The 24,683-nt window shown below is 43.2% G+C and overlaps 1 protein-coding gene across 2 annotated transcripts in view; it reads left to right on the forward strand.

Moving 5' to 3' along the window:
• Positions 1-24,683, forward strand: part of LOC141167053 (complement C3-like) — a 439,340-nt gene that overhangs the window by 33,419 nt on the left and 381,238 nt on the right. For both annotated transcript variants that reach the window (XM_073654379.1, XM_073654380.1), the window contains exons 4-6: positions 8,181-8,251; positions 10,508-10,608; positions 10,734-10,816. In XM_073654379.1, the coding sequence (XP_073510480.1) occupies positions 8,181-8,251; positions 10,508-10,608; positions 10,734-10,816 (255 nt within the window). The remainder of the gene's footprint in view (positions 1-8,180; positions 8,252-10,507; positions 10,609-10,733; positions 10,817-24,683) is intronic.

The raw sequence follows: 24,683 nt of genomic DNA on the forward strand, positions 1-24,683 counted from the left end.
AGCGTATCCACATCTGCACGTTGTCAGCCAACCCAACGCTTAGACGTCAGTGCTCTTGTAGCTCCAATCGAATTACGACACGTATAGCAGATTCAATGCCGACACTACAAACATCCATCTACGCATGTCTCTTGACTTAGTTACCATTCATTTTGTATGTCATTACTGTGCTTGCGTGTGGACTTAGAGAAAGAATTAAGGAGTGCTCCATCTACAGATATCTCAATACATTAACGCACATGCGAATGGACATATTTAGAGAGAAGTGCTCCATCTGCAGATATCTCATAACTTAGATCCTAATCGCTCCAATTAATTCTATATATCTTAACCACACTTGCGGGTAGACTTAGGGAAAAAGAAAAAGCGGGGGTACTTAGACTGACATGATTGAGTGTAGTTATCCATAGCAAGAATAATTAGGGCAAGAATACCATTTCTAGCCCCACTAGTTAACAAGGATCTCATATTGTAATTCTTACAAAATTAGCATAAATTAATCGATAGCCAAAAGAGAGAATAATTAAAAATGGGGTGCATAAAATAACTATCTTATGACAGAGTTTTGGCAAATTTATTAGTATGGCTGATCTCTTATAATCACTGTATAAAAGACACGAAGGTGAAGCCTTCATTGAGGCCTTTCTGACCCCGTGTTTCTAATCTGTAGATCCATTTAGCTTCTTCCTGTTGTAAAATTGCATCCATATTTCCTTTCCTAGGTCCTAATTTAATTAGTCTGATGCCAATAAATTGCAATTTTAATGGATCTTCAGGATGAAACATTCTCTTATGACAAGATAACGGTGTATCTACTTTAGTATTAATACTGCTTATGTGTTTGGAGATACGTCTCCTAAATTCTTGTATCATTTTGCCTACATATATCATTGGGCAGGGGCAGATAGCTATATACACTATTCCCTTGGTCTTACAGTCTATATTTTCTCGAATAGTGTACACTCTCTGGTCTGATAAATTTGTAAATTCTCTCGTATTTGGTAGATATTTGCAGAAACTACATGTTCCACAGGGCTTAGAGCCTCCCATATTGGTCCTACTGGGAGTAGAGAAAGAACTTTCAGACTGGAAGTGGCTATGTGTGAGATAGTCACCTAGATTCTTCCCTCGTCTATAAGTAATACTGGGTCGCTCACTTATCATGTCTCTAATATCAGGGTCTGCTCTCAAAAGGGGCCAGAGTTTACGCATGATGTTATAAGTTCCAGAGATAGGTTCATCATACATACCTATTAGTCTAATAGTCTTTCCTTTATCAGATCCCTTAGGGCTCGACATTAATAGGGCTTCCCTATTACTCCGTTTCGCCCTGTTAAAGGCTCTGTATAGAACTTTTTTTGAATATCCTCTTGAGATAAATTTATTGAACAGTTTCCTACTTTCATTAAAAAAGGCCTCATCACTCGAGCAGTTACGTCTAGCTCTTAGGTACTGACCTACTGGAATACCAGCCTTCAAGGAGGATGGATGCCAACTCTTCCAATGGAGAAGATTATTAGTGGCCGTAGGCTTCCTATATATATCCGTATGGAGATTACCTTCTGTATCTATGGAAATGGTCAGATCAAGGAAGTTGATTCTGTTCAAACCCACTTCGTGAGTAAAGAACATCCCTATTTTATTCTGATTCAAAATGGTCACAAAGTCCTCGAAAATTTTAATGTCCCCCTCTCATAGAATAAGCACGTCATCAATATACCTTCCCCAAAATAAAATGTGACTAGTGAAAAAGCTAAGATCTTCATTAAAAATTAAAGTGTCCTCCCACCAACCTAAAAAGAGGTTTGCGAAATTTGGTGCACAAGACGTACCCATGGCGGTGCCCCTCATCTGCTGATAAAAGGCACCGTCAAAGGTAAAGTAATTATGTGTGAGAGTAAACAAAAGCAAGGATAATACAACTTCATTATGTGATTGAAAGTGCTTGGCTTTAGTAGCCAAAAAGTAAGACACCGCTGTGACACCTAATTCATGAGAAATGTTGCTATATAAAGCCTCAACATCAAGGCTGGTAAGTATTGTTTGTGCAGAGACAGTGACATTACGTAGTTTAGAAACCATATCTTTAGTGTCTTTGACATAGGAAGGGAGGGATTGAACAAAAGGGGAAAGTAGCTGATCGACGTACTGACTGATACCCTCGGTAAGGCAATTATTGCCCGAGACAATTGGTCTCCCCGGTATTGGTTTAACTCTCTTGTGCATCTTAGGTAATGCATAAAACGTAGCTATGGTAGGGGTAGGGTTGAACAGGACTTTATATTCATCATCCGTAATCTGACCATCCTTCAAAGCTTCCTTTAGGATTGATTTTAATTCTTGGACAAAATCCAAGGTGGGATCTACAGATAATAACTTATACGTCCGCTTGTCATTCAGTAGGTCCAGAACCATTCTCTTATAATCGATTGTATCCATAATAACGATGTTATTACCCTTATCTGAGGGTTTGATTGTAACACCGTTATTAGTCTGCTCTGGCCCTCTGTTCATCTTTATTTAGGTTGGTGTTATTACAGAATCTACTTTTGGACAATCTTTTTAATTCTATCTGGGCCATATTGACAAATGCATCTATATTATGGTATTGTGAGAAGGCAGGTGTATTTTTACTTCTAGGTTTTAAAGACGAATAAGGTGGAGCAATTGATACCAGGCCGCTTATGTAGCGCCCCGAGGGTTCGGTCGCTACGGAGGTATTGCATCTCATCCAGATGTGCGATATCTCACTTCTGGGTAAGGATGGAGTGTGGATCAGGACCCTGACACCTGCATGCATTACACCACATTTCCAGGGGGCAGGGCGACCGATATGCTCCAAGTAGAGCACGACAGTCCCTGACCCTGCCTGGAGTGGGGGGGACACACCGAGGAAGGGGGAACCTTGTAGTGCATAGGAGGAAGAGTGCAGTTCCTGGGTGCACTGATGAGAGAGGTATAAAAGGTGGGAGCCATCTTAGGAACAGTGCTCAGTCAGAGAGCTCAGAGTGAGAGGAGAAGACAGGGAGCAGAGCCTCTGCATGGGCTCTGCTCCGCAGGCAGGCCTAAGAGCCTGAAGGAAGCAGAAGGAAGGAAGAGGAGTGGAGGAGGCTCCAGGAACAAGGAAAGAAGGGACCCCAGGGGTGTGGACCGGCGAGTCACCACCACACGCCCGAATCTACCTGCGTAGAAGGGTCAGGCCAAAGGGAGAGACCAGTCCCCGAAACTAGTGGAAGCAGGGAACTACCCTCAGCTAGAAACCGGAGGCTGTGACATTTCACGTGGCACAGCCCCTCGCTACACCCGCTAGGAAGGCACCATATAGGGTCAGGGAAACTGGCGCCAAGGTTTACCAGAGAAGGCCCGAGGCAGCCGGACAGAAGCGAGGTCACTGGCGGGGTACGACAGGCCAGAGAAAGGACACACAAAGGGGGTCCTGTGAAATGCTCCAAAGTTATCTGGGAGTTGGACGAGCCCCTCACCTGGTGAACACGGTGCGATGCGGGAAGTTACAGCCGGCCGTAGTAGCGTGGAGTAAGGAACTGTGAGCAAAGATCCTGGACTGCATTACAGGGACTCTGAGTCATTATTCCCGCGCACCATCACCCCCATCATCCACACTTGCTGCCCTGAGGCTATACTACTCCCGTGGGGAGTTGTACTACACTCTGCTGCACCCACAACACCAGCCTCAGCGGTCTACCCTGCAGCGGCGGTTCATCCTGACCGCAATCCATGGGTGGCGTAGTCGGACATTTAATCATAAAAACCACATAAATAGACTGCCACTGCTTTGACCACCCTGAGCCACGGGACCGGGTCGCCGCCACGGAGACTACAACCCCCAGCATCTACAAAAAGGTCCGGTTCCGGGTATCCCAACACACACACGGCCCAGGGGGCGCGTCACTTACATGTTTCCATGATCTGGATTAAAGGATTCTTAGACCGACAGCCTGTGGTGAGTGCTTTCCTTTCCTGCATTCTTGGTCATGGAAGTCTCTTTATTGCTTCACCCAAAAAAGGCTGAAAGCTGTGCTACTGCATAATGGCAGCAAGCATGCTTCAGTAAAGGAAAGGTATGAGAATTTAGACTTTATTCTCAAGAAAAGTAACTACGAGGATCAAGGATCGTCAATATGTGGTGATCTGAAAGTTGTTTCTCTTGGGCAGCAAGGATGACACACATTTTGTGTGAATGGGACAGCTGAGATAGAACTCATCACTGGAGCCAAAAAGTGGGCGAATGAGAACACCTTTGCAACCTTGACTCAAGAACATAGTTGCATAAAATTTAGTTGACCCCACTAAAGTTCTCCTGTGACTACTCAACATTAAGCTTGGACTAATGAAGAAGTTTGCGAAAACTCTACCAAAAGAAGGAGAGACTTTTAAGTACTTGTGTACCAAGTTTCAGGGACTTTTGGAAGCAAAATTGATTTTTTGTGGGTCCAAATATTCGGAAACTCATGAAGGACGACATATTCAAAAAAAAATAAAAGCTGGTGAGAAATGGGCTTGGGATTCTTTTAAAGAAGTCGTGAAGAAATTTCTAGGTAACAACAAAGATCCAAAATTTAAGACCATTGTGGAAAACATGCTGAAACGTTTCAAAGCCTTGGGTTGTTTGATGAATTTGAAGTTACATTTTTTACATTCTTATTTGGACTACTTTCCTAAAAACCTTGGTGCTGTTAGTGAAGAGCAAGGAGAAAGATTTCATCAGGATGTCAAGGAAATAGATGGAACGATGATACAAAGGTAAATGGAGCATGAACATGATGGAGGGACTACTGGTGGATGCTCCACAGAGAAGATCCGCAGGACTTCAATAAGTGAAAAGGTATAAAGAGGATCTTTGAAGAGAAAAGAAAAAGGCGCAAGTACTAATTTCCAATAAAATTGCAGAATGTTCAATACATTTTTATGTATAATATTGTGTACATTTTTGCTTACAATAAAGATTTTGCTTGTATGTAATTTCACGTGTGCTTTGTGCAAAATCCATACATGATGGTTAAAAATAGAAGTGTTTTTTTTAAATCAGGGCATAAGAAAATGTAGGAATCAGTCATTGGATTTTAAACTACTTTCATAAAGCAAAATTTTGCAAACCTGTGTAATTATTCATTTGCTTGTCGCTAACAATATTTCTGTCCACATGTAAGAAACAAAGCAGTTGACATCATACTCAAAAGTTTGAACCCAGTTGTCTCATACCCCACCATGCAGTGTGATGGTAGCATCATATCACCATCAAAAGCATCATCCTAATGAATATCATCTTCTTCTATTTAAGCTTCTTATTTTATCATCCTCTCCCACAATCACCATCAACATGCAACAATCATCATCAATAACTCTTCCACTTTTCTCAGCCTGTACAATGTCATGGGCTCCTTACTCACCATCACGATTTCCAAATTAACATTTGCTGCAAATCGATTCTACCTCCACCAGGGATTCCAGTGCCATTATCACCCCGACCATTGGTACAAGTGCCACTACCACTATGACCAACACAGCTGTATATTTCAGTCATGCCCTTCGCCTCCACCTGTTCCTCTACTTCATTTCTGTCCAAGTGCTGCCTGATCTCATCCAACTCTTCAACTCTTCAATGAGGAAACTATGTAAACAAGTACCTTCTTTATGACATAGAGTGCTGTCCCTAAGTAGAAAAATGTTATTGTGATGCAGAGTATGCCATCCAGTATTCAATGTCTTCTGGCTTCCTCTGAAATAGGCAAAGGAAAGCTGAACTGTGGACTTCATATGCCACTTTCGACTGCTGCTACTTGCAATACAGTCTTCCACATTTTTACTGGCAGAGCATTCGGCATGGGTGTTTTAATTTGCACAATTCTATTGCCTCTACTTCACTGATGAAGCTGATGTGTGGTGAAACTTGTTGGGAAAGTTAGTGGGAATATTTTAATTGCAAGAGTGTGTGCCAATAATACAGAGATATCTGTGGAAGATAGGAGGTCTTCGGAGCAGACTGAAGCTTCCCAGAGCTCCACTGAATACAGTGATCTTTACATGCAATGTCAGGCTGGGATGCCAAGGGTCGACCAGTAAGATTGACTTTGAGGACCCACTGTTCAATTATGTGTAAATATTATATTACCTTTGTTCATAAATGTACCTATGCTTTTACAGTTCCAGTTTTAGACAAAGTGGGGCTCTGGGTAGAAGTTTAAAATGGTGTCCCAAATACAAAAATATTGCACCATCACACTCAAACATTTAGATTACATTTACATGGGCTGAGCTTAGGCCGTTAAAGGAGTGCGATCGACAATATTCAAGTACCATGGTGCTTGTTTTCCGGTTTCTTTACACAAGTTGATGAAGAATGATGAGCACAGAATGATCACTAGTAGATCAATCTGTCCCCAGACAGTATTATATTATCAGTAGCATATCTGCAGTTAACACTGGATGATGCGACGATGAATACAATGATTTTTGTTCCGGAATGTATATACAGAGCAAATACATACATATATAAACATGCATACACAGAGCAAATACATACAGACACATGTGTACACAGAGCACATACACATATATACTGAGACATGCGTATACATACAGTACAGACCAAAAGTTTGGACACACCTTCTCATTTAAAGATTTTTCTGTATTTTCTTGACTATGAAAATTGAACATTCACGCTGAAGGCATCAAAATTATAAATTAACACATGTGGAATTATATACTTAACAAAAAAGTGTGAAACAACTGAAAATATGTCTTATATTCTTGGTTCTTCAAAGTAGCCACCTTTTGCTTTGATGACTACTTTGCACACTCTTGTCATTCTCTTGATGAGCTTCAAGAGGTAGTCACCGGAAATGGTTTTCACTTCACAGGTGTACCCTGTCAGGTTTAATAAGTGGGATTTCTTGCCTTATAAATGGGGTTGGGACCATCAGTTGTGTTGTGCAGAAGTCAGGTGGATACACAGCTGATAGTCCTACTGAATAGACTGTTAGAATTTGTATTATGGCAAGAAAAAAGCAGCTAAGTAAAGAAAAACAAGTGGCCATCATTACTTTAAGAAATGAAGGTCAGTCTGTCCGAAAAATTGGGCAAACTTTGAAAGTGTCCCCAAGTGCAGTTGCAAAAACTATCAAGCGCTACAAAGAAACTGGCTCACATGAGGACCGCCCCAGGAAAGGAAGACCAAGAGTCACCTCTGCTTCTGAGGATAAGTTTATCCGAGTCACCAGCCTCAGAAATCGCAGGTTAACATCAGCTCTGATTAGAGACCAGGTCAATGCCCACAGAGTTCTAGCAGCAGACACATCTCTACAACAACTGTTAAGAGGAGACTTTGTGCAGCAGACCTTCATGGTAAAATAGCTGCTAGGAAACCACTGCTAAGGACAGGCAACAAGCAGAAGAGACTTGTTTGGGCTAAAGAACACAAGGAATGGACATTGGTATATTTACTGGGGCATGTTTTTTTTTTTAATATTGCAGAAACCGCAGTTAAAAAATTTACATTGAAACCAATTTTGTTAATTCAATTAGCATGCTATATACTGTGTATATATATATATTTTTATATATATATATATATATATATATATATATATATACAGCACAGACCAAAAGTTTGGACACACCTTCTCATTTAAAGATTTTTCAGTATTTTCTTCACAATGAAAATTGAACATTCACGCTGAAGGCATCAAAATTATGAATTAACACATGTGGAATTATATACTTAACAAAAAAGTGTGAAACAACTGAAAATATGTCTTATATTCTAGGTTCTACAAAGTAGCCACCTTTTGCTTTGATGGCTGCGTTGCACACTCTTGGCATTCTCTTGATGAGCTTCATGAGGTAGTCACCGGAAATGGTCTTCCAACAATCTTGAAGGAGTTCCAAGAGAAGCTTAGCACCTGTTGGCCCTTTTGCCTTCACTCATCAGACCAAAGCAGATTTCCACTAGTCTAATGTCCATTCCTTGTGTTCTTTAGCCCAAACAAGTCTCTTCTGCTTGTTGCCTGTCCTTAGCAGTGGTTTCCTAGCAGCTATTTTACCTATTTTACCTAGGTCTGTACTGTATATATATATATATATATATATATATATATATATATATACATACACATATGGTGTAAGTATAAATATGCTTATATATAATCTTTTTTTTTGTGAAGTTTTATTCAGGATTTTTACCATGGATCCAAATCTAAGACCAGTGACAAGGCGGGTGGTCATTGATTTCTTGGTAAGTCTGTATTCTGCTCCAAGATACGAGATCTTATTCAGTGAAATGTACCTCGTGATTAGAGATGCTGTAAATGTTAACTTGATAATATAAGTTTGGTGCCAGCAAAAATGTTTGATGTATCATGATATCAAAATCTGTTAAGTGTTTTCAATATTTATAGTTTAATCAAAAATGTACTTGTCAGACAGTCCAAGGCTGGCCATATCTTAGATGCGGCCCTGCTGGAGTACCCACCATACAGTTATGTCCAAAAGTTTTGAAACTGTCATAAATTTTGATTTTCACAAAGTTTACTGGTTCATTTTTTTTAGATCTTGTAGTCAGATTTTTCTATGGTTACTGAAGTAGAGTTCTAAGGATTTAAGAAGTTTTAAAATTTTTATTCACAAATGTATCAAGTTTATGTAAGACTCAACATTTACAGCGTTGCCTCTTATTTTCAAGACCACAAAAATAATAAACGTATAATGCCTAAATAACGATGTTACATAATGCCTAAGTAGCCGCTGCCATAATGTAATCAAACACATAAAGAGTAATAACAGTGATTAAATTAATAATAATAATGTACCTTATTATAGGTCCACTCTCCTAAGTACTTTCCAGGGAAAATGAAGTTTGGGGTCCCATGCTAATTTACGTTAAAATAACCCATATACTTTTTAAAAGTTGAGAAGTAAATGGATTTTGCTATGGATTTGTCACCCTAGCATTTAATATAAAGATTTGCAGGACCCTGTTTCAATGGCCATATCAGTAGTCCTTGGCCAACTGAGTCCTTCAAACCTGCTTCCTGCTGGCATCCCAGTGCCACTTCTGGTGAAGAGGTTCCAAGGATGATGACAAGTAGGAAGAGATTCGTAGGGCTCTGGTATGGCAGCCACAAATCTCCCTCATCGCTCTGGTCCAGGGCTCTGAGAATCTGCTTGCTGGACTGTAGTCAGCCCACATAGTGCAAGTTTGTTCTGATATTATAATAAGTAAACTAGAAGACCTACTTGATTCAGAGCATGATAGCAACGTGTACTGGAAAGGCTTTTTTTCCAATAAGAGTCCAAAATACACCTCCATAATCTTGTTGGTGAATCCTGATTAAAAAAAAATCACCAAAAAATTAATCCATGAATGTGTCAAAGGGATTGATCCCCTTTTGAGACCTAGTGGTGGTCCAGTATGTAGAACTTATGATCTTTTTTTACAAATCAGTAATCAAAAGAGAGAAAACTTGTTTTAAAGCTCGTCCTTGGATGATCCAATGATTGCCCCAAGACCCACAGTTTACACTTCTGGCCAACAGCTGATTTAACTAGGAGGAGTCTTGCCTACCCTGGCAAAGTAGTATTATGTAGTGGTCTTTAAAATGACTGTCCATCCTTGTAGTGCAAGAACAGACAGAGTCCTCCACAACTGGAGCCAATCCAATAGGGTGGCTTTCCATTTTGGCTCATTTAGTGGGGGCCTAATGTCACGCAAGGTGTTGGAAAGACTAAGTGCAACACAAAGGGAAGAGAGGGGAAGTGAGCCCAGACTCTAGGGAAAGGGGGAAGTGGAGACCTCCTTGACTCATCTAATATCACCCGGTCTCCCCTACCATCCCTATATTGGTTCTTCACCAATCGCTGCACAGGAACCTATCCCTGTATTTCCCTAGCGCTTGGCCCTTGATAGGGAAGGAGGAAGATGAGCACTAGTCGATCCCCACTAACAACTAAAGACAACATGGTAGACAGACACGGATGAAAAATTACTTAGCTTGAGCCAACTTCAAGATATACCACACACGTCCTCTTAGCACCAGAGAGGACATAAAAAGACTGCAATCGCTCCAAGCTTTCGCAAGGAAACATGTGAATATCACCGAGATCGCCCTGCAGCAAAGTGAAACTATTTAAACACCCAGTAAGGGTGTTAATTAGAGCAGGAGGGAGGTAGCCGCGGGGTCCCAGAGTGAGACAGCTGAGAAGGTGTCTGTAATGCCAAACGAAGAGATCTTCTGCAACCAACTGCAGGGCGACTGTCTGTCACATCTGACACACCAGTGACACCTAAGGGGAATATGCCTCTAAAATATTCATGTCCCTTAATAGATTATAAAAAATAGGTTGCCTTTCTGACAAAATTGTTTTAGGAATTCTTTCAAAGGCACATTAGTATCAGGACAAAGACAAGATTTTCTCTACAGGACAGATCATCATGTCAGTTAAGTCAGCTAGACCAGACTTGTATAATTAGGATTCCCTCTTTCCTCTACAGACTCCGGCTCCAGATAATGTCATTGTCAGAAAAGATGTGATTCAACAAACCAGCAAAACTGGGATAATGTCCCTGACTCATAAACTGGACGATCTTGTAAGGTGAGACATACGAGTATAAACATGAAAGTCGGAGTCAGCATACACTGGGAGACTTGTCTTTACCATGATGATGTTGAGGATGTTGAGGATGTTGATTCCTGTTTTACTGCTTTTCATTTTTATAGTTTCGGACTGTGGACCATTTCAGCAAAGTACGAGGACGCCTTGATAGAGAATTTTACCACACAATTTGAAGTAAAGGAATATGGTAAGAACAGAAAGATGAACAAAACTGAAGCCTTGGTGCTAGCTTTTTCCGCATTCTTGGGCTTTGTGCCAATGGAATTTTTGAAGCGGAAACTGAGGGGGTAACTCTTAAAATCTTCTTCTAAATCTCAAAACTTTGAGTTTCCGCTCAGCTTCTACTACGATAACTCAGCAAAAAGACGCCGCTTGCACATAGCATAAATCTGCTTTCCATAAGTATTTGCAGAATTTTTGATACTGTAGATTTTCTGCAGCACCTAATAAGTAAATTAGGCTACTTGCAGATTTGTCATTGTATCTTTGAGTTGTTTTTTCTACAAGTGTTTTTATCGCATTTTTGATGCTGCCTGAATCTGTCTCTTCTTGGTATGTCATGTTATAAATTAAACTGCTCTGATTTTGAAACTTCCTGTTAATTGGCTTTGACAAAACCTTATTGATAGTCAGGTGCGGATTAAATGTATTTTCTTTCAGTATATTTCTGAGAAGGAAACGCACTAAAAACCCATGTGTTTTTTAACTGTGGATTTTCTGTTTCAAATGCAGTTCTATGTAAAATTTGGCACCTAAAACTCAGCGTACACGCAAGAGAAATTGAATAGTTGTAGATGTCAAAAATGCACCGTAAGTTAGTTCACATAGTAAAAAAGAAGCATAGTGGGCATGAGATTTCTATAAATGCCATCCACTTTGCTGGAACAGTAGGACACAGCGAAAATTCATATCATCAAAAACTCATTAAAAACCGATTGCAGGAACTTAACCTAAAATGTGTCCTTGGTAGTGTTGAGCGAGCACTAAAATGCTCGGGTGCTCGAAGCTCGGGCCGAGCTCACCATGATACTCGAGTGCTCGACTCGAGCAACGAGCCCAATGTTAGTCTATGGGAGACCCGAGCATTTTTGCGGCGGCACCCCCGGCAGTCTGTAGAAAGCCTAAAAAGTGCCAAAAACCATAGTGACAGTGCTCAAATGACATAGGGACAGCATGGGGATCGCCCCAGGAAGAATTTCTGACCCCCAGGTCACTGCTGTCAACAACGTGGTCAGAGGTATTAAGCCACTTTTGCGGGCTCACAATAAAATGTTCAAAAACAAAACTGAAACGGTTTTCCTGTGAAATATGTTAAGAAACTTCCTTTCCAGGGTAAAGACTTGTGTATAAGGTAAAATAAAAAAACAAAAACAAAAATACTCCTCCACACCTTGGGCTATGTTCACAAGTAGCATTTTTTATGCGATTTTGCACTTTTGTATTGCTTTTAACCGTGACAAATGCATTCACCGGGAAATGTCATTTTAACATTTTACAATCTTATCTGGCCATGTGCTGTGTGACACATGCATACAGTGCTGAAAAGACATGGGAACAGCATGGGGAAGACCCCTGGAAGCATCTCTGACACCCAGATCATTGCCTAAAAGTGTGCGCATCAGAAGTGATCCTTGCCGCATCAGAAAATGCAGACTTGCAACTATCCCCATGCAAGTCCTTGTCCCAGGGCAGTGTTCAATTGTACCTCCCCCATTCCTTGCAATGCAAGCGCAAGTATGTAGCCTGCCACCCACCCACCCCCAGGCGTCAATACCATACTGCTAGCTTGCACTTGAAATTGGGCCTTTTAGGCATGTGGAGGCAGACGCCGGCCACCATGTCATGGCTGCGCCGGAGGCCTAGTATCCATACTCAGTCCCCAGCCGCCCGGCGGCCGGGTGTCCACACACAGTCCCCAGCCGCCAGAGTGCGGCCGGGTGTCCATAAACGGTCCCCAGCTGCTCCTATTTCTCCTGGGAACTTCCCCCACACTTTTCTTAGCCTGCCCTGCTTTGGGGCAGCATTGGGCAAGCCCACCAGAGAACCAGACTCCTCCTGTCGTCCCTGGCTTCTCCATCAGGGGAGTTGAGAGTGCCAAGGTGAGGAGCATGATGATGATGATAGAAGTTAGCATCTGCTTTGTTTTCTTAGAATGCAAGCATAAGTGTGCAACCTGCCACCCACCCACCCCCAGGCTGCAATACCATACTGCTAGCTTGCTTGCACTTGAAATTGGGCCTTTTAGGCATGTGGAGGCAGACGCTGGCCACCATGTCATGGCTGCGTCGGCGGCCTGGTATCCATACTCAGTCCCCAGCCGCCCGGCGGCCGGGTGTCCACGCTTGGTCCCCAGCCGCCCCGCGGCCGGGTGCCCACACACGGTCCCCAGCCGCTTGGGGGCGGCCGGGTGTCCATAAACAGTCCGCAGCCGCCCCTATTTCTCCTGGGAACTTCCCCCACACTTATCTTAGCCTGGCCTGCTTTAGGGCAGCATTGGGCGAGCCCACCAGAGAACCAGACTACTCCGGTGGGCCCTGGCTTCTCCATCAGGGGAGTTGAGAGTGCCAAGGTGAGGAGCATGATGATGATGATAGAACTTAGCATCTGCTTTGTATCCTTGGAATGCAAGTGTAAGTGTGCAACCTGCCACCCACCCACCCCCAGGCTGCAACACCATACTGCTAGCTTGCTTGCACTTGAAATTGGGCCTTTTAGGCATGTGGAGGCAGACGCCGGCCACCATGTCATGGCTGCGTCGGCGGCCTGGTATCCATATTCAGTCCTCAGCCGCCCCTATTTGTCCCGGTGCACCTTATACACAAGCACGCATACCAAAAAATTACCTGTGCCCTCCCCAGTGTATTTACTTGGAAGGACAGCCTAACCACAAACACGTGGACAAGTGAATGTGGCCAGGGATGGTCATCTCACTGACGCCTTCACACTGGGTTAATATTGTGGAAGCCGGAACACAGTTGGACACTGGGATGCAACATGTCCTCCAGACATAGAGGATTGCGTGTCCTGGTCAATCAGGCATCAACACAAGGTTCAGAAGGTAGACAGCAGCAGTGGTCGGCCTCCTACACAATGAGTAAATTAGTCATGATCATGAGGCCATCCATCTCCTTAGCTTTCTGTTCCTTGGAATGCAAGCGCATGTATGTAGTAGCAGCTAGGCCTGAGGTGGTCAACGTTTTGGTGCATATCCTACCTCCTCCGAGGATTGCTGGATGTTTTCCTGCTACTATCCCAGTTCTATGACTCCCGTTAAAACAAAGCTTCAGATGATGAATGATGGATGAGGTGGTGGCAAAGGAGAAAGAGCAGAAGGAACAGGGACCCATTCACATCAATATCAGGCCAGTCAACCACACATGTCTTGTAGGATATGTTTCTGTACCAAAAGGAGCAGTTTGGCTACACAGTTATAGGGTATACAGTGAGTGCAATGCCTACCAAAAATTTCGAGGCACTCCAATGCCCCTTGGAAGTGACATGGAGTTCAGAGGGCCTTAACTAAACCTTTTTTTCCATTTATAGCAACTGGGTCTCCTGCACCCTGTTGGCCTAAGCAGTGAATGGAAGGTTTTCCAAAAATTATGAGGAACTGCAATGCTCATTGAAACAGACGTGGATTACAGCATACTAATAACCTGCTACCCAATATTGGGGAGTGGGTCTCCCTTAGTTTTCGCCTATACATTGAAAAGCAAAAGCTGACTAAAATTAGGAGGAAATGCAATGCCCGTTGGAAGAGTCGTAGAGGTTAGAGGTAATTAAAAACAACATTTCCATGCCCCTTGGAAGAGCTGTGGAGTTCAGAGTGGTTTAACAAGACGGTTTTAATGCCCCTTGGAAGAGCTGTGCAGTTCAGAGTGGTTTAACAAGATGGTTTTAATGCCCCTTGGAAGAGCTGTGGAGTTCAGAGTGGTTTAATAAGATGGTTTTAATGCCCCTTGGAAGAGCTGTAGAGTTCAGAGTGGTTTAACAAGATGGTTTAATGCCCCTTGGAAGAGCTGTGGAGTTCAGAGTGGTTTAACAAGATGGTTTTAATGCCCCTTGGAAGAGCTGTAGAATTCAGAGTGGTTTAACAAGACGGTTTTAATGCCCCTTGGAAGAGCTGTGGAGTTCAGAGTGGTTTAACAAGACAGTTTTAATGCCCCTTACAAGAGTCATGCAGTACAGCATCTTAAAAACATTATTCCCATTATTGGGGAGTGGGTCTCCCATAGTCTTTGCCTATGTCTTCCAAGCAAAGGCTGCCAAAAATTAGGACAGAGGAACTTGCAATGCTGGCAAACAAGAGCCATGCAGTACAGCATCTTAAAAACATTATTCCCATTATTGGGGAGTGGGTCTCCCTTAGTCTTTGCCTATGCCTTCCAAGCAAAAGCTGCCAAAAAATAGGAAGGAATATTTTGCAATGCTGGCAAACAAGACCCATGCAGTACAGCATCTTAAAAACATTATTCCCATTATTTGGGAGTGGGTCTCCCATAGTCTTTGCCTATGCCTTCCAAGCAAAAGCTGCCAAAAATTAGGACAGAGGAACTTGCAATACTGGCAAACAAGAGCCATGCAGTACAGCATCTTAAAAACATTATTCCCATTATTGGGGAGTGGGTCTCCCATAGTCTTTGCTTATGCCTTCCAAGCAAAAGCTGCCAAAAATTAGGACAAAGGAACTTGCAATGCTGGCAAACTAGAGCCATGCAGTCCAGCATCTTAAAAACATTATTCCCATTATTGGGGAGTGGGTCTCCCATAGTCTTTGCCTATGCCTTCCAAGCAAAAGCTGACAAAAATTAGGACGGAGGAACTTGCAATGCCCCTTACAAGAGCCATGCAGTACAGAATATTAAAAACATTATTCCCATTATTGGGTAGTGGGTCTCCCATAGTCTTTGCATATGCCTTCCAAGCAAAAGCTGCCAAAAATTAGGACGGAGGAACTTGCAATGCTGGCAAACAAGAGCCATGCAGTCCAGCATCTAAAAAACATTATTCCCATTATTGGGGAGTGGGTCTCCCATAGTCTTTGCCTATGCCTTCCAAGCAAAAGCTGCCAAAAATTAGGAAGGAGGAACTTGCATTGCTGGCAAACAAGAGCCATGCAGTACAGAATCTTAAAGACATTATTCCCATTATTGGGGAGTGGGTCTCCCATAGTCTTTGCCTATGCCTTCCAAGCAAAAGCTGCCCAAAATTAGGACGGAGGAACTTGAAATGCCCCTTACAAGAGCCATGCAGTACAGAATATTAAAAACATTATTCCCATTATTGGGGAGTGGGTCTCCCATAGTCTTTGCATATGCCTTCCAAGCAAAAGCTGCCAAAAATTAGGACGGAGGAACTTGCAATGCTGGCAAACAAGAGCCATGCAGTACAGAATCTTAAAGACATTATTCCCATTAATGGGGAGTGGATCTCCCATAGTCTTTGCCTATGCCTTCCAAGCAAAAGCTGCCAAAAATTAGGAAGGAGGAACTTGCATTGCTGGCAAACAAGAGCCATGCAGTACAGAATCTTAAAGACATTATTCCCATTATTGGGGAGTGGGTCTCCCATAGTCTTTGCCTATGCCTTCCAAGCAAAAGCTGCCAAAAATTAGGACGGAGGAACTTGCAATGCCCCTTACAAGAGCCATGCAGTACAGAATATTAAAAACATTATTCCCATTATTGGGGAGTGGGTCTCCCATAGTCTTTGCATATGCTTCCAAGCAAAAGCTGCCAAAAATTAGGATGGAGGAACTTGCAATGCTGGCAAACAAGAGCCATGCAGTCCAGCATCTTAAAAACATTATTCCCATTATTGGGGACTGGGACTCTTATAGTCTTTGCCTATGCCTTCCAAGCAAAAGCTGCCCAAAATTAGGATGGGGGTACATGCAAAGCCCCTTACAAGAGCCATGCAGTGCAGAATATTAAAAACATTATTCCCATTATTGGGGAGTGGGTCTCCCATAGTCTTTGCCTATGCCTTCCAAGCAAAAGCTGCCAAAAATTAGGACGCAGGATCTTGCAATGCTAGCAAGCAAGAGCCATGCAGTACAACATCTTAAAAACATTATTCCCATTATTGGGGAGTGGGTCTCCCATAGTCTTTGCCTATGCCTTCCACTCAAAAGCTGCCAAAAATTAGGAAGGAGGAACTTGCATTGCTGGCAAACAAGAACCATGCAGTTCAGAATATTAAAAACATTTTTCCATTATTGAAAAATTAGGAAGGAGGAACTTGCATTGCTGGCAAACAAGAGCCATGCAGTACAGAATCTTAAAAACATTATTCCCATTATTGGGGAGTGGATCTCCCATAGTCTTTGCATATGCCTTCCAAGCAAAAGCTGCCAAAAATTAGGATGGAGGTACTTGCAATGCCCCTTACAAGAGCAATGCAGTGCAGAATATTAAAAACATTATTCCCATTATTGGGGAGTGGGTCTCCCATAGTCCTTGCCTATGCCTTCCAAGCAAAAGCTGCCAAAAATTAGGACGGTGGAACTTGCAATGCTGGCAATCAAGAGCCATGCAGTACAACATCTTAAAAACATTCTTCCCATTATTGGGGAGTGGGTCTCCCATAGTCTTTGCCTATGCCTTCCAAGCAAAAGCTGACAAAAATTAGGACGGAGGAACTTGCAATGCTGGCAAACAAGAGCCATGCAGTCCAGCATCTTAAAAACATTATTCCCATTATTGGGGAGTGGGTCTCCCTTAGTCTTTGCCTATGCCTTCCAAGCAAAAGCTGCCAAAAATTAGGACAGAGGAACTTGCAATGCTTGCAAACAAGAGCCATGCAGTCCAGCATCTTAAAAACATTATTCCCATTATTGGGGAGTGGGTCTCCCATAGTCTTTGCCTATGCCTTCCAAGCATAAGCTGCCAAAAATTAGGACGGAGGAACTTGCAATGCCCCTTACAAGAGCCATGCAGTACAGAATATTAAAAACATTATTCCCATTATTGGGGAGTGTGTCTCCCATAGTCTTTGCATATGCCTTCCAAGCAAAAGCTGCCAAAAATTAGGACGGAGGAACTTGCAATGCTGGCAAACAAGAGCCATGCAGTACAGAATCTTAAAGACATTATTCCCATTAATGGGGAGTGGGTCTCCCATAGTCTTTGCCTATGCCTTCCAAGCAAAAGCTGCCAAAAATTAGGACGGAGGAACTTGCAATGCCCCTTACAAGAGCCATGCAGTACAGAATATTAAAAACATTATTCCCATTATTGGGGAGTGGGTCTCCCATAGTCTTTGCCTAAGCCTTCCAAGCAAAAGCTGCCAAAAATTAGGACGGAGGAACTTGCAATGCTGGCAAACAAGAGCCATGCAGTCCAGCATCTTAAAAACATTATTCCCATTATTGGGGAGTGGGTCTCCCATAGTGTTTGCCTATGCCTTCCAAGCAAAAGCTGCCAAAAATTAGGAAGGAGGAACTTGCATTGCTGGCAAACAAGAACCATGCAGTACAGAATCTTAAAGACATTATTCCCATTATTGGGGAGTGGGTCTCCCATAGTCTTTGCCTATGCCTTTCAAGCAAAAGCTGCCAAAAATTAGGATGGAGGAACTTGCAATGCCCCTTACAAGAGCCATGCAGTACAGAATATTAAAAACATTCCCATTATTGGGGAGTGGGTCCCCCATAGTCTTTGCATATGCCTTCCAAGCAAAAGCTGCCAAAAATTAGGACGGAGGAACTTACAATGCTGGCAAACAAGAGCCCTGCAGTCCAGCATCTTAAAAACATTATTCCCATTATTGGGGAGTGGGTTTCCCATAGTCTTTGCCTATGCCTTCCAAGCAAAAGCTGCCAAAAATTAGGACGGAGGAGCTTGAATTGCCCCTTACAAGAGACATGCAGTTCAGAATATTAACCCCTTAAGCCCCGAGGGTGGTTTGCACGTTAATGACCAGGCCAATTTTTACAATTCTGAACACTGTCATTTTATGATGTAATTACTCTGGAACGCTTCAATGGATCCCCCTGATTCTGAGACTGTTTATTCGTGACATATTGTACTTCATGATTGTGGTAAAATTTCTTCGATATTACTTGTGTCTATTTGTGAAAAAAATGGAAATTTGGTGAAAATTTTGAAAATTTTGCAATTTTCAAAATTTGAATTTTTATGCCCTTAAATCAGAGAGATATGTCACATAAAAGAGTTAATAAATAACTTTCCCACATATCTACTTTACATCAGCACAATTTTGGAACCAAAATTTTTTTTGTTAGGGAGCTATAAGGGTTAAAAGTTGACCAGCGATTTCTCATTTTTTCAACAAAATTTACAAAACCATTTTTTTACGGACCACATCACATTTGAAGTCACTTTGAGAGGTCTTTATGACAGAAAATACCCAAAAGTGACACAATTCTAAAAACTACACCCCTCAAGGTGCTCAAAACCACATTCAAGAACTTTATTAACCCTTCAGGTGCTTCACAGGAATTTTTTGAATGTGGAAGAAAAAAATGAACATTTAACTTTTTTCACAAAAATGTTACTTTAGACCCAATTTTTTTTATTTTTGCAGGGGGTAACAAGAAAAAATGGACCCCAAAATTTGTTGTGCAATTTCCCCTGGGCACGCAGATACCCAATATGTGGGGAAAAAACACTGTTTGGGCGCACGGCAGGGCTCGGAAGGGAAGGAGCGCCATTTGACTTTTTGATTGTAAAATTTGCTTGAATAATTAGCGGACGCCATGTTGTGTTTGGAGAGCCCCTGTGTGCCCAAACATTGGAGCTCCCCCACAAGTGACCCCATTTTGGATACTAGACCCCCCAAGGCACCTATCTAGATGCATAGTAAGCACTTGGAACCCCCAGATGCTTCACAAATTGATTCGTAAAAATGAAAAAGTGAAGAAAAAAAACACTTTTTCATTTTTATGAATCAATTTGTGAAGCACCTGGGGGTTCCAAGTGCTCACTATGCATCTAGATAGGTGCCTTGGGGGGTCTAGTTTCCAAAATGGGGTCACTTGTGGGAGAGCTCCAATGTTTGGGCACACAGGGACTCTCCAAATGCAACATGGTATCCGCTAACAAATTGAATGGAAAATCGGCTCGAATTGTTAGCGGACACCAAGTTGCGTTTGGAGAGCCCCTGTGTGCCCAAACTTTGGAACTCCCCCACAAGTGACCCCATTTTGGAAACTAGACCCCCAAAGGCACCTATCTAGATGCATAGTGAGCACTTGGAACCCCCAGGTGCTTCACAAATTGATTCGTAAAAATGAAAAAGTGAAAAAAAAAACACTTTTTCATATTTATGAATCAATTTGTTAAATACCTGGGGGTTCCAAGTGCTCACTATGCATCTAGATAGGTGCCTTGGGGGGTCTAGTTTCCAAAATGGGGTCACTTGTGGGGGAGCTCCAATGTTTGTGCACGCAGTAGCTCTCCAAACGCAACATGGCGTCCGCTAACAATTTGAGCCGATTTTCCATTCAATTTGTTAGCGGACACCATGTCGCGTTTGGAGAGCCCGTGATGTGCCTATACAGTGGAGCTCCCCCACAAGTGACCCCATTTTGGAAACTATACCCCTCAAGGATTTTATTAAGGTGTATAGTGAACATTTTGAACCCAGAGGTACGACACAGAATTTGTTTACATTAGGTCATCATATTGAATAAGTTGTCATTAGTCTTGAGCGCAAGTGCTCGCTACTTGAGTTTGCATCGGGTACTCAGGTATGCACCATGTACAGCGTGTTCTCGAGTGACATGCTCGAGTCCCTGCTCCGCATGTTTCACGGTTATTAGACACCCAAAAAAAACCATGCGGGGATCGCTCGTGCATGGCAGGCAATCCCTGTAAAGTTTTTTTGGCCGCGAAGCATATGGGGCAGAGACTCGAGCATGTCACTCAAATACCCACGATACTCAATGCATACCAGAGCACCCGATGCAAACTCAAGTAGCGAGCACTTGCGCTCAACACTAGTTGCCATATCGTCATCTTTTTTCTTACTTTTGAAAAAAATCCCAACCCCATCACAACCCTAACCCCAACCCTAACCCCAACCCCAGCCCTAACCGTAGCACAGCCCTAACCGTAGCACAACCCTAGCCATAGCACAACCCTAACCGTAGCACAACCCTAACCGTAGCACAACCCTAACCCTAGCACAACCCTAACCCTAGCACAACCCTAACCCCAAACCCAGCCCTAACCCTAGCCCAATCCTAACCCAAGAGTTTATTTTTGACGTCGTTCCTCGTGCGGTATAAGTGATTAGACGACTTTATTCTTCGGGTCGGTGTGATTACAGCAATACCAGAATCATATGGGGTTTTTATGACTGACAGCTGTCACACACAAAAAGACGCATTTTTTGTAAAATCTAGTTTTTGCATCGCCATATATAAGAGCTATAATTTTTCCAAATTTTGGCAGACAGTCATGTGACGGCTCGTTTTTTGCGGAATGAGTTGACGTTGTTATTGGTGCCATTTTCAGGCACGTGACGTTTTTTGATCGCTTTCTATTCCGATTTTTGGGAGGCAGAATAAACAAAAACCAACAATTCAGGAATTGTTTTTTTTTTTTTTTTATTCTGTTCCGTGTGTGGTAAAAGTGATAAGGCAGCTTTATTCTTCAGGTCAGTACGTTTACAGCGGTACCACATTTATATTGTTTTTCTATGTTTTGCACTTTTACATAATAAAAGCAATTTTATAGAAAAAAATATTTTTTAGCATAGCTTTATTCTGAGAGCTATAACTTTTTTATTTTTTGGCTGATGGAGCTGTATGTCAGCTTGTTTTTTGCGGGACGAGATGACGTTTTCAGCGGTACCATTTTTATTTATATTCGTCTTTTTGATCGCGTGTTATTCCATTTTTTATTTGGCGGTATGGTGATAAAGCATTGTTTTTTGCTTCTTTTTTTACCGTGTTCACTGAAGGGGTTAACTAGTGGGACAGTTTTATAGGTCAGGTTGTTCCGGACGCGGCGATACCAAATATGTGTACTTTTATTGTTTTTTTTTGTTTTTTTTTATAATAATATTTATTGATGGGTACATTATATTTTTATTTTTGGTGGATTATTTTATTTATTTATTTTTTTATATTTTTGCAATTTTTTTTTTTTTTTTCACTTACTGACAGTTTTTATACTTTATTACTTTGTCCCACTATGGGACTTTCACTTTTTTTTCTCTGATCGCCTGCATGGCACAGGAATGCAGCACCATCCCTGTGTCATACAGGCTATCAGCGCTGCACAGTGAGAAGATTGTTTGGAGATGCACTCGCATGTCCAAACAATCTTCCTGCTGTCTGGTGACCCGGATGTTGTCATGACGACATCGGGTCATCATGGCAACACCCGGGAAGCCTTTGCAGACAGCGCTGGAAGCCGGAAGAGGAGGTGAGTATCTGCGATCACCTCCCCTTGCCCCCGCAATGCTGCGATAGTCTGCGATCGACTTCGATCGCAGCATCGCAGGGGTTAATGTGCTGGGAGCGGTGCAGGACCGCTCCCTGCACATAGTACCGGGTGTCAGCTGTGACAATCAGCTGACACCCGGCGGCGATCGCGCCCGCACAGCCTGTGTGCGGGCGCGATCGCGATGACGTACTAATACGGGTCTGGGTCTTAAGTCCCAGGGCACAGACGCGTATTAGTACGTCAGATGTTATTAAGGGGTTAAAAACATTTTTTCCATTATTGGGGAGTGGGAATCCCATAGTCATTGCCTATGCCTTCCAAGCAAAAGCTGCCATATAGTAGGACGGAGGAACTTGCAATACCCCTTACAAGAGCCATGCAGTACAGTATATTAAAAACATTATTCCCATTATTGTGGAGTAGGTCTCCCATAGTCTTTGCCTATGCCGTCCAAGCAAAAGCTGCCAAAAATTAGGACGGAGGAACTTGCAATGCTGGCAAACAAGAGCCATGCAGTACAGCATCTTAAAAACATTATTCCCATTATTGGGGAGTGGGTCTCCCATAGTCTTTGCCTATGCCTTCCAAGCAAAAGCTGCCAAAAATTAGGACGGAGGAACTTGCAATGCTGGCAACATGGACCAAGGTCACCCTGGTGGTATAGTGGTGGTGGAGGCTGAGGATAAGGAAAAGAGCAAAATACAGCCGAAATGAGGAAGCATATACCCATGTATGGGTGTGAAGCGGTGCATGGGAATACACCTCCCGAAATAACACAGTGGATTTGACTTTATGTTACTCTGCTGTCATTTGGTGGTGATGAGAAGTCTGGCCCAATCCAGCCCTTGTTCATTTTGATAAGGGTCAGCTTGTCAGCATTGTCAGTTGAAAGGCGAGTGCGCTTATCAGTTATAATTCCCCCAGGGGCACTAAAAACACGCTCCGATAACACGCTAGCGGCAGGGCAGGCCATGACCTCCAAGGCCTACAGAGCAAGTTCATTCCAAGTGTCCAGCTTGGATACCCAATAATTAAAAGGCACAGAGGAATCACAGAGGATGCTGGTACGGTCGGCACGGTACTCCCTCGCCTTCTTTTGAAACTTTCCACTCCTTGTGAGAGTACCCTGCGCCTCAGGGCCTGTAAGCTGGGCGGGTCTCAGAAAACTGTCCCAGAACATTGACAATGTTCCCTTGCCTCTGCTGGATTGGAGTTGCATCTCTCTCGCCTGTACGCCTTGGTTGGGCAACGAACTGTGACCTCTGCCACTAGTGTGTTCAGATGGGAATTTTTTTAACAGTTCTGCAGCAAGGGCCTTCTGGTACTGCCCCATTTTTGTAGACCTCTCCACCTCAGGAATAAGAGAGTGAAAGTTCTCCTTGTTGCGGGGGTCTAAAAGTTTCACCAACCAGTAATGACTTTCACCCAACATTTTCACAACGCAAGGGTCAAGGTTAAGGCAGCGTAACCTAAAGTCAGCCATGCGTGCCAGACTGGTTATGGGCAAGACTTCCGTGTCCTCACCAAGTTGACGACTGACCATGCTCTCCTCCTCCTCCTCCTCCTCCCCCCTGTTCTCAGGCCACCCACGTTGAACCGACGGTATGACAGTTGTACAGGTACTACCGTCTACAGTGCATGATACCAGCTCCTGTTCTTCCTCCTCCTCCTCCTCTCCCTAATTGTCCCCCAATGCACGTTGGGATGAGATGAGGCTGGGCTGTGTGTAATCGCCTGCTACGGCTTCTTGATCCATCTTATCATACTCTGGCTGCAATGACTCCTCTTTAATTCTCTGCAGAGAGTGTTGCAAAAGACAGACAAGTGGGATGCTGACGCTAATGATGGCGTCATCGCCACTCACCATCTTGGTGGTCTCCTCAAACTTTGTCAAGTTGGTACATATGTCAGACATCCACAACTGCTCTCTTCCACTCACAAATCCTTTTCAACATGTGGAGGGTAGAGTTCCAATGTGTGGGGACATCATACACCAGTCAGTGTGATGGAAGCTGCAAACTCTGCTGCAACACAGCAAGGGCGGCGGAAGCTGTAGTCGACTTGCGAAAATGAGCTGACAGGCGGCGTACTTTTAAGAGCAGATCTGGCAACTCAGGGTACGATTTAAGAAACCGCTGAACCACAAGGTTAAGCACATGAGCCTGGCATGTTACTTGTGTGATCTCGCTTCGCTTCAGAGCAGTCACCATGTTATGGCCATTGTCACACACGACCATGCCTGGATGTAGGTTCAGCATTCTCAGCCACAGATCTGCCTGCTCTTTCACAGCTGTCCACAACTCACAAGCAGTCTGAGGTTTATCACCTAAGCTTATGAGTTTCAGCACAGCCTGTTGCCGCTTGGCGGAGGCAGTACTGCAGTGCTTCCAGCTTGTAACTGATGTGGTGATATCTGAGATGGAGGCTGAACATGAGGAGGAGAAGAATGATGCACACGAGCTGTACACTGTGGGGGCAACTCTGACTGACATAGGGCCCGCAATCCTCGGTGTGGGGAGGATGTGTTCCGTCCCAAGGTCCGACTGGGTCCCGGCTTCCACTATGTTTACCCAGTGTGCCGTCAGAGAGATGTACCGTCCCTGGCCACAAGCACTTGTCCACATGTCCATTGTCAGG

Source organism: Phyllobates terribilis, unplaced genomic scaffold (assembly GCF_046119375.1).
Source record: "Phyllobates terribilis strain yellow unplaced genomic scaffold, ASM4611937v1 Scaffold_11__3_contigs__length_659146591, whole genome shotgun sequence".
Taxonomy (NCBI): Eukaryota; Metazoa; Chordata; class Amphibia; order Anura; family Dendrobatidae; genus Phyllobates; species Phyllobates terribilis.